The sequence below is a fragment of the Lampris incognitus genome, chromosome 2 (assembly GCF_029633865.1).
Source record: "Lampris incognitus isolate fLamInc1 chromosome 2, fLamInc1.hap2, whole genome shotgun sequence".
Classification (NCBI taxonomy): Eukaryota; Metazoa; Chordata; class Actinopteri; order Lampriformes; family Lampridae; genus Lampris; species Lampris incognitus.
The window spans coordinates 47003193-47014118 of NC_079212.1; the positions used below are offsets into that span (position 1 = coordinate 47003193).

The 10926-nt window shown below is 47.6% G+C and overlaps 1 protein-coding gene across 1 annotated transcript in view; it reads right to left on the minus strand.

Moving 5' to 3' along the window:
• Positions 1 to 6339, minus strand: part of LOC130130139 (plexin-B1-like) — a 91975-nt gene extending 85636 nt beyond the window's left edge. The window contains exons 1-4 of the mRNA XM_056299874.1: positions 6205 to 6339; positions 3037 to 3041; positions 1738 to 2620; positions 798 to 1040 (exon numbers count right to left, since the gene is read on the minus strand). Of these exons, the coding sequence (XP_056155849.1) occupies positions 798 to 1040; positions 1738 to 2620; positions 3037 to 3041; positions 6205 to 6339 (1266 nt within the window). The remainder of the gene's footprint in view (positions 1 to 797; positions 1041 to 1737; positions 2621 to 3036; positions 3042 to 6204) is intronic.
• Between the last annotated feature and the right edge of the window lie 4587 nt (positions 6340 to 10926).

Here is a 10926-nt window from a genome sequence, read left to right on the forward strand (position 1 = left end):
CTTTTTCACTAAGTTATAGCTAAAATGCTAAGATTTTCATTGGGAGTGACGAGGAAGGACAGGTAAAGAAAGGTCTCACTAGCTTAAATAGGTAGCTCACTTTTGGGGTCTAGGGGACATACTACATTGCCCCAGACCATTTTTCCGTGCAGAGAATCTGGACGAAATTATGAACATACACGTTGTTTTGGAGTCCCTAGAAGCACATTTTAGAGGATGGGGTCGCTGCCCTTTCGCTTCCGTGTTAGCGCTAGCTATCTGCACTGAGTCCATATTCACAACTATGTTCAGATTCTGTGCATGGGAAAGTGGTCTGGGGCAATCAAGTATGTTCGCTAGACCCCAGAAAAATGCAAATAAAAAACCCCCAAGTGAACTATATGGATGGTGGGAAGCCTCTGAGAGCAAAAAAAAAGAAAAAAAGAAAAAATTAATATTTATCTGTAAAGGCAGGACAAATACTGTTCCATTATACCACACGTTGCAGAAGAAACACAAAATACAAAACGTGTAGCATGTGGTGATGCTAGTTTGTCTGCAGCGAAAAGTTCCAGGACAACTAAAAGAGGCTTTGCTTGCATGTCTAAACAGCAACTTCATAACATAAACCATCTCATTATTTCAAAAAGGCTACACTTAATGAAGAAAAGCTCTAGAAAAGCTTTAGAAAGCGTACCTCGACATCAATTTACTTCTGACAGAATGTTTTTCATAAACCATGGGGTTATAAAGTAGCGGGGTTGCAGAAAGACAAAATGTTTATTAAATCCCATTAAGTCCTGTCAAAGTGTCCTTACCGTGGGCAAATTGGCACAGCTTGATTTGACCTCGTATTCTATATAGGCTACTCTCTCTCCTCCCTCCACCTGCCCATGCCGGGTGTAGCACAGGTCACGGGTGGCGTCGATGCGTCGGTCCAGCTCATCCAGAGAATACACACACAGAGCTGAGGCGTCAGAGGGGTTGTTGTTGGTGGCGCTGATACGGGCAGAGAAGACCCCCAGTAGAGACTCACCCTCCTGTTCTCCCCCCTGCCCAACCTGTTAAAGGACAGGTGAGAGAATGAGCCAGGAGACATGAATACAGCACCTGTCAATTTACAAACCTACGTTCCAGCATACTTGTTCTTCAAAAGAGGACATTCCACTTAAGGTCTTCCAATATTGGATGACGTGACAGAGTTAAGTATAAAGTTTTCTGGGCAGTATTTTTGCCCATGTGGAAATGCGTTTTCATCAACGACAGATAGGGGCACTGTTAGGCTAGCGAGTCTACACATCCGCCCCCTACACATCTGCCCCCTGAATTCGCGCTACAGTATCATAACATATGTTTTCAAGCAAAGCTAACAAAAGGGGACAACACCAGTAACGGTAAATGATTAATTTTAGCTGTACAATGCCAAAAATCAGTTTAAGAGTCGCACTTAGAGACCATTTAAAGATTAATGTAGGTAGTGTGAGTTTACGCCACCATTTTGGGGCCAGGTGAGAGAGAAGTCTGGACCTTGAGCTAGCGTGTAGCTTTTGGAATAGGCATAGACAATAGCCTTCCAGAAGTAAAATGAGGAGGGCGGGAGAGTACACAGGTTTGCCTTGTGTGTGCCTTTCTAGGGTTCTTTGTTGCCCAGGTTCATGTGAATGTATTCAATTTTTTCCCCTTTCTGCTGTCCCCTGCTGATGGGGGATTAGACAGGCGACACTCAAGGAAGCCCCTCATACAAACACACACAAATACCTGGGCAGCCTGGAGCAGGTTGTAATTCCTGGAGGAGGACGAGGAGGCCGGCGATCTGCAAACAAGAGGAACCTCCACATAGGAGTAGTAAGAGGTGTCATCGAGACACACTCGGGCGGCGTAGGTCCTGTACTCCCTTGACGTCGACTTGATGTCCCGGCGGTAAAACAGGAAGTAGACGTGCCCACGCTGGGAAAAAGCTGTGACAAAGTGGTGGTCGTACTCCGATAGTCGTCCGGCCACAGCTAGCTTAGCTGTCTCCTCATATGAAAACACAGGCTCTGACGAGAGGTGGCGGGTGGAGATAGGTGGGTGGCTGGCGGTGTAGCCACGACCCACATACATCACCGTCCGCTCCCCTCCACGAGGCCCCACTACCAGGCCCACGGTGGACACGGACGGTTCATTGGCTGCTACATACTGCGTATCCACAGGCCTCTCGGTGGAGAAGAGAACCTGCTTGACAGATTTCAAACTGCGCTTCTGGCAGGTGCCCTGGTGGACACTACCGCAGGTGATCAGCTCAGACGCCTGCGGATCCACCAGCAGTAACTTGTTGTGGTTACTAGTTCTCCTGGCCTGGGGGCAATTGGACTCGGTCACTGGGGGGAGGCAATCCTTACTGTCATTTACGGGACCGGTGCTCTCCTCCTGTTCCAAATGGAGGCCATTTAACCCGTCCAGCTGGAAGAGGTGGTCCCTGGCCCCGACGTACACCATCCCCACGGAGGGGTTTGGGTGGAGCGCCATGTGTTGGAAGACGGTGTCATTACGCGAGAAGCGGGGATAGGAGCAGTGGCCGAGGCCAACGGCAGAGAGGACTGTGGCAACGAGGAGAAGCAGGGTGCAATCCGGACCTTTCCCATCTGGCATGGCAAATACTCTATGGAGAAAAGAAAACAGATGAGGGGTTAGAAGTATGTGGAAGAGGCTTCCACTGGCAGATTGCTCAGGATTACTGCTAAGCGTCAACATTAAATCACACTAAACGCTGCCCTCACATACATATACTTGGGTGTAGTGCAAGTTTAAGATTAAGAGATCTTAAAGGCCGGGATGTACTGAGACCATCTCAAAGTTTCCTGCTCTGTTTCTTTTGTTTGTCTCAAATGTATTCTGGAAATCGTCTCTTCCTCGAGACAAATCAACGTAAATACTGGTTCCAACCTTTTACAATGCTATTAAGAAAAAAACATTTGAGCATGTAATGTCTCACCATCTGTGTCCTATGTCAAGCTGAAGACGACTTCCTCCTCCTTCCTCCTCCCTCAACTGGAGTCATATCCCATATCTGCTCACTTGATCTGTAAACACAGCCAACATACAAGATTATAACTGTCGATCTGTAGGCAAGCCAAGGGAAAAGAAAGAAAGACATGGCTTACGCAAGGACAAAAAGAAAATGAGTCAGAGAACAGCACACATCTGGTCCTCTATCAAGTCCCATCACTCATAACAATACAATTACTTCTAGAATATATCAAACCATTTAATGCTTAGAGTTTCCACTTGATGCATTTGCAAAATGCATAAAAAAACAGAAGCATGACATTTCGTCCCATCAGAGCATACAAACCAGTCACACTTTAATGCATCAGTCTGACAGCCATCACATCAGATCTAAAAGCTTGTATGAGGGACGTGGCCTCTGGCCACGGTGGTCTCCCATCAATGCTTATATCAATTTAATTATTTAGCTGAATCCTCTCATGACCCGAGAGGGAGAGGTCAAGACGACGGAGGAAAAAGAAACTCTACACACCATCCGCTGTTTATACACGTCGCATTTCATTTTATTTACTCATGTCCTCATCATGTGAAGATTTTTTCCCTGCTTCCGGTGGGGGAAGATGGCGGCGCGAATTCACGTTTGCGGCGGCCTCACCCGGTAATAATGGATGGATGGTTGGATGGATGGATGGATGGATGAATAGAGACTGGGAACTGTTCTGGAGATTGTTCTTTCCCTTGAAAGAACACCAGTACTGGGTGAAGTACTCACCCTGTACCGGTGTGGGAAGATGAAGGCACGAACTTACATTTGTGGCGGCCTCACCCAGTACCGTCCATGCAGTGTCTTTGTCCATGTCTACGTCTAAATTTGTCTTCATTTGATGGCTGGGAGAGCTTGGTCTGCTGCGTCCTGTGGGCCCAGGGACCACGGCCCTGCCTGGAGCTGCCACCGAGGAGGTAACACCGAAGGCGGTCTGACAGGACGCGGAAGCGGGGCAGGCTAAGCTAACTGCTAGCCCAGGGAGACCACCAGTTCCCACAGTCATCCTGGCTGGTGTGATTTTTAGTTTAGCTATGTGCTAGTTAGCGTGTGTGTTATTGTAGTTTTGGATATGTGTTTTTGTCTTTGCGTTGCACTGCTGTGGGCCGGGGGAAACGATATTTTGTTTTATTGGAATGACAAATAAAGTGCTCCTGATTCCTGATCATCCGGCACACAAAGTTGCAAATCAAAAAAAAAATCATCAGCAAGCAATACCCCAACTCCCAACCCGCCTTTTCATTACATTAAAAAATATAAAAATAAACCTCTGTCTTCATGGGGCAAATCAAAATTGATTGTGAATCAGGAAAAAAAAACAAATTGAAAAAGATATTTTTGAGATATCTAGCTGAGCTGCCCTTCTCTGAGGCTGCAGTCAGATAATAGGTATAGAAGGTGCCAGGAGGGTGCTGTGGTGTGTGTGTGTGTGTGTGTGTGTGTGTGTGTGTGTGTGTGTGTGTGTGTGTGTGTGTGTGTGTGTGTGTGTGTGTGTGTGTGTACATAGCCGGGGGGCATCGAGGAGCAGGTGCATGTGTCTTGGTGTGCACTTGATGAGCGGGTGAGTGTGTCTACGACCTTCTCATCACTTATTCATGAAAAGAATGTCTATCAGTCCTGACCAATAACTGCCACACCCTCTGTCAAAGGGTCCAGGGAGGAGCGTGTGTGTTTGAGTGTAGCACAGATTTTTTTTTTTTTGGGGGGGGGGTAGTTTTACAGTCTGTTAAACAAGGAAAAAATTAACAGTCCCAGCAGACAAGGAGGCATGTTGTGGAGGTCTACTCCTGTGTATCAAGTTTTAGGTAGCCAGGTCTGTATCTTCCACACTGGCCAATCCTTACTATAATACATGTGTTAAGCAATGGGACGGGACTATAAAGACTGAGGTCAGAGTAATCTAAAATGATCACATAGATTCATCCCACAATGAGGAATACCTGTTTATAACTGTCCTCTATGTGTTCAGGAAGAACAGAGTCGAACACACGTGTAAATGCCAACATGCTGTTGCTGGTATAGGCTTCAATGTATGGAGACTGTTGCTTGGAGCTTTAAAAAAGAAGGATTAAGAGAGACTGGGAACTGTTCTGAAGATGTTCTGTCCCGTGAAAGAACACCGGTACTGGGTGAAGTACTCACCCAGTACCGGTGTGGGAAGATGGCAGCACGAACTTACGTTTGCGGTGGCCTCACCCAGTACCGTCCATGCAGTGTCTTTGTCCACATCTGCGTCTAATGCCCCTTTTCCACTACATGGTACCGGCTCGACTCGACTCGACTCGCAGAGTGTCCTTTTCCATTAGGGTAACAGTATCCCCTCGGTGTAGCTGGTCTGTGTTGATTTTGCTACCCGCTCCAGTTTTTTTGGAACCTCGACAAAGGTGGTACCAGAAAAGAGGTAACAGTTACCAAAATGCCGGTACTTTCAAAAGTCGAGTCGAGTTGAGCCGGTACCATGTAGTGGAAAAGGGGCATAAGTTTGTGTTTCGTTTTGATAGCTGGGAGAGCTGGTGCTAGATCGGCTGGGAGAGCTTGTTCTGCGGCATCCCGTGGGGTCAGGGACCACGGCCCTGCCTGGAGCTGCGCCCGAAGAGGAAACACCAAAGGCGGTCTGACAGGACATGGAAGCGGGGCAGGCTAAGCTAGCCTGTAGCCCATGCAGACCGGCAGTTCCGATAACACCGAGGGTGGTCTGACGGCGGCCTCGCCTGGCGTTGACTGTGTTTTTAGTGTTGTCGTGTGGAGTGCGAGGAGGTGTGTCGAAGGTGTCTGACAAGAGGAGCTGGCGTTGGATCGGCTGGGGGAGCCTGGTCTGCTGCTGCCTGGAACTGTGCCCGAGGAGGAAACACCGAGGGTGGTCTGACAGGACGCAGAAGCGGGGCAGGCTAAGCTAACTGCTAAACCATGCAGACCGGGAGTTCCGACAGTCATCCTGGGGTTCACTCTCTTGGACAATGAATTTTTTTTTTTTTGGATATGTGTGTTTTTGTAGTTTTTTTGTAGTTTGGATATGTGTGTTCTTGTAGTCTGGATGTGCTGCACTGCTGTGAGCTGGGGGAAATGGTATTTAGTTTCATTTCATGTATGCAGGTGCATGGAATGAAATGACAAATAAGTATTCCTGATTCCTGAAGATGAAACACTCTGTAAAGACTGGTTTGCTGTTGAATAGATATTGCAGATTGGAGTACCGTTTCAGTGTGCCCTTCCTTGAAAGTGCCAGAAGTTGGTGGAAAGACTTTGGTGCCTTTTACGAGATCTTTTCTGTGCTTGAAACAACCACTGGTTAACTTGCGGAGCTGCTCTGTGAGGGCCACAGCAGGCATTTCGATGCAGAAATCCCTGATGAGGGTACGTACAGTGATGAGACGGATGCATCAAAGCGGACAAACTGATGGAGCACAGGCACCGACCAAACAATGTGGATCACTGGCCCCGTTTTAAAAAACCCTGTTTGTTTTATTAATACTTGGCTAGTCCTTTATATGGTCAGACTAGCCCAGCTGCTGCGGTAATGGATCATGGGAACAACAGTAGGCAAAGTATCTTGACTACCGCTCTCTGCTGCCGTCCCGGCATGAACTTTGACCCGCTGACGTAACTCGGTCAACATATTTATAGACAAAAAGCGACCCCACCGCCTTGGGAACCGGACCAGTATTGACGGCTTCCTACAGCCTACCGTGAGATCCGCTCGGATGGTGGCGGCGCGTGACACAATGGAGATAGATGTGGGCGGACAGAAACACCAGAAATATAGTTGTGCTTAATGTGCGAGGGGAAATAAAATTTGTTTCTCCTGACAGCATGTTGCCTTCCTGTTTAGCTTCATCCATCAGCTTAATAACCACTCAGGAACTTCATCACACCCGGTCATCTGTCTTACTCTAAGGAGTCTTACAGAACTTAAGTTGATTTTCAACATTTCAATTAGCTAGAATTCAAACAGTGAACTATGAAACACGCATGCCCCCATTTTGCTCTACGCCCTGTACAAACTAGTTTATAGTCTACAGACTTCGAGTTGCATGCATTGACAAAGGCATGCACACACGTAATGTTTTCTTGAACCCTTTACCCATTTAGTTGGTATGAATGTTAAGGGCGAGCTAAATTAAGTACTAGCGGTGCCCTTCACCCCCCCCCCCCAAGTTGTACTAAAACCACTACTACTGCCTCTTTTACTGCTGCTAGCCTGGCCTGCACAGTGTTTTGTACTGACATGAAAACGTCCAGCCAGCGCAGCGGCAGGAAGGGGCTTTCTCCACGCAGCTAGCCAACAATCTAGAGAGTTCATCGGCCGTGTCTGGTATGTAGCGTGCTCGCTGTGGCCCAAGAACCTATAAATAAACCCTTGGTAGGCCATTAGGCTGTCAGCAGGGGAGGTCAGGGGTAAGAGTGACCTCAGTCATAAAAACAAATATAGAGAAATTATTATTAAAAAAAAAAAAAGCAGTTCCGCTGACACAACCAAAGGCTTAGTGTGCAAAGACATGGCAAAAGTGTCTGTCTGTCTGTCTGTCTGTCTGTCTGTCTGTTGGTCTGTGAATAGTGCCTGATCAGTGAACTTTTGCCCTTAGCAAATTGTCTTGACCAATCTCTTCCTCCGTCTTTCACTCCGTGTTTATCAATAATTGAGAGTGCCTGCTGTACGTATCCAATGCTACAGCCTCTAATGAACCATGACAGCCCTCTGACTGATAGAGGCCCCATAAAATATGTGGGGTCAACAGTGATGGGACAGGGCCGGCAATCCATACGGAGGAGGACAACAGGCCCCGGGCCCTGTGGCCTGGCTGGCATTGTTCTGCTCTGGTGGCTCTGCTGGCGTCGTGCCCCGTCCCCAGACGCTGGAGCTGTAGGCCCTCTGGACGCTGTCCACTGAGTACAGTGCAGATGAGATGAGAAGCCTTAGCTGGCTGCCGCTAGCCAAGACCTCTGACGAGCACATGCTGGCTGCCGTAGTGGTCAGCAAGTAGATTAGGACAAGGCAGAGACGACCATTTCCTGATGATTTCATGGTACTTTACTAATTCTGTCTTCTTCATTTGACATTTGATAGTGTATTTTAAGGACTCTGTGTGTGTGTGTGTGTGTGTGTGTGTGTGTGTGTGTGTGTGTGTGTGTGTGTGTGTGTGTGTGTGTGTTCTGTGCAAGAGTGCCTGAATACATCTCTGTGTTTGGGTGGTTGTGGGGAGACAGTGCACCTGACGAAGGTAAAATACAAATAATGAATAAAAAAAAAATCATACATATGTAGCACCTGAATTTCAGAGCAAAGTGTGTAGAACTGATGATGGACGGGTCGAGAAGAGCAGTGTTAGAGCAGCGTAAAGACTGATCAACATATATACAGGTCACTATGAAGAATTCTTACAGTAAATAATGACAATGATGCTTATTATTATCAAGTGGTAGCAGTTGTTGTATTAGTATTAGTAGTATGAGTATTATTATTGTTATTAGTATTAGTATTTGTAGTAGCATCTTCCCACACCGGAAGTGGCGTGGGAAGATGGCGACGCAAATTCACGTTTGCAGTGGCCTCACGAAGTACCGGTGTGTGAAAATGGCAGTGTGAAGTTATGTTTACGGCGGCCTCACCCAGTACCGTCCATGCAGTGTCTTTGTCCGTGGGCCCGGGGACCGCGGCCCTGATCGGAGCTGCGCCCATAGAGGAAGCACCGAGGGCGGTCTGACAGGATGCAGAAGCGGGGCAGGCTAAGCTAACTGCTAGCCCATGCAGACCGGCAGCTCCCACAGTCACCCTGGGGGGCGTTCGTTCTCCGGACGGTGGGATTTTTGGACTGTGTTGCACTGAGTGGACTGGGTTGTGGACTTTTTGTGTTTATTTTTGTTTTTTTTTATTGTTGTCTCTGGTTTTGTATGTTTTTGGTGGTGTTGTTTTGAGGAAATTTGGGATATTTTCATGTCTTGTGTCGCACTGCTGTGGGCTTGGGGAGACGGAATTTCAATAAATGGTTCCTGAATCTTGATGACACATTCTGATTAAACACAATGACGCAAAGTTGATGTGAAAAAACCACATCCGTCCATTACCTCGGCTTACGAGAACAATTAAATCAAATTTCTGGATACTTTATGTATCCTCTAAATAACGTGAAGACACATCTGATTGGTAAAACCGTTGCGAGCTAAACCGCTCCACCCTTTATTGTGGGATTTTGTTTTTGTAGTTAGACTGAGAGATCAGTGAAAGTGCTAACATTATGAGAGGCGGACGTACACATGCTTGGCCCCCCTCCATTTCCGTCCCCTTCTTTAGGTCAATGGCAAACTTGCTCTCTCTCTCGCTCTCTCCCTTTTTCACAGACACAGAGGGGTCTCTCTTTTCCCCCCCTTCGTCTAAGCGACCCCTGTGTGCTGAAGGGGCTCTCTGTCTGCCGGTGGAGGGAATAGTGTCCCTTTCACGGCTCTCGCTGACCAAGTGGCCGCGCCGAACGGACGCAGGATAAAAGCCACTTCCCTCGGAAAGAGAGAGGCCGCACATGCTCGCGCTCGTCCACGTTCACTCTTTAGCTGCGGGCAAACACACGCACACACGCACACACACATGCACACACACGCACACACAGGCTGTGTTATGACAGGACCCTTTCACTCAGCAGATCGTGCCGTTATTCCACAAAGAGAGGCAGGTGTCTGGCTCAGCTCGCCGCTATGAGACGATGCCGCCGAACTGATGCTCAGTGAAAGCGGTGCAGACTGAGACGCCGGCGGATTTAGTCCGGTCCGCATTCTGTCAATTCGTTTTCATAACCGTGTCAATATCCAAATCCCGTTCAGTGTTGAGACGAATACTTGCAAGGTAATCTTCATGTTATGCATCCATGATTTGAACGAGTAGAGATTCAGTTGCTTTTATGCTAAGTATATATTGATTTTAATAAATGAGGACTCTGAATGTGTCCTCATCCTGTAAATAAACCAGGCGGCGCAAATTCACGTTTGTGGCGCCCTCACCCAGTCCCGTCCATGCAGTCTTTGTCCACGCCTGCGTCTAAGTTTTGTCTTAGTTTGGTGGCTGGCAGAGCTGGCGCTGGATCGACTGAGGGAGCTTGGTCTGCCGTGTCCAGTGGGCCCAGCAACCACGGCCCTGCCTGGAGCTGCACCCGAGGAGGAAACACCGAGGGCGGTCTGACAGGATGCAAAGGCGGGGCAGGCTAAGCTAACTGCTAGCTCATGCAGACCGGCGGTTCTGGCAGTCATCCTGGCTGGCGTTCTCTGGACAGTGATTTTTTAGTTGGTGTTTAGTGTAGATATATGTGTTAGTTTGGATATATGTGTTCTTGTAGTTCTTGGATATGTGTTTTGTTGTTGTGTTGCACTGCTGTGGGCTGGGGGAAGTGATGTTTCGCTTAATTTCATGTGTGCAAGTGCATTAAATGAAACGACAAAGTGTTTCTGATTCTGGTTCTGATTCTGACGCGCTGCAAAAATAACATGGAAGCACTGAGAGCTTTATTATATGTTGGCAGATTGTGTGTCGTGTGTTAAAGTGTTAAAATCATGCAGCCACACCAGCAAATATTGCTGCTGCCTTTCAAAGAAAATTAGGTATTGCATCACGTGAGGTGAATTTCACGTCAAGCCAAGAGGAGGGGTGGAGGACTCTAGTGCACATGTGCAGGTAAGGATTTGATATCCACATTCTCGTTTCAAAATGCCTCGACTTTCATTTCCTTTCATGTCGTAGATTCCACTTAAGGACAGACCAGATTTGCAGAAATAGATTTTCAAAACCATCTGTTACGTTTTCCTGAGTGTGACAGCTCACAGGCACCGGAAAAGCCAAGTGTCTGATCCCTGACGGACGGACGGACGGACGGTCCTGGACTTGCCATTTTAATGCCAACGTTAGAGTCCCTCTGTCCACCTTTTGAACACGGACG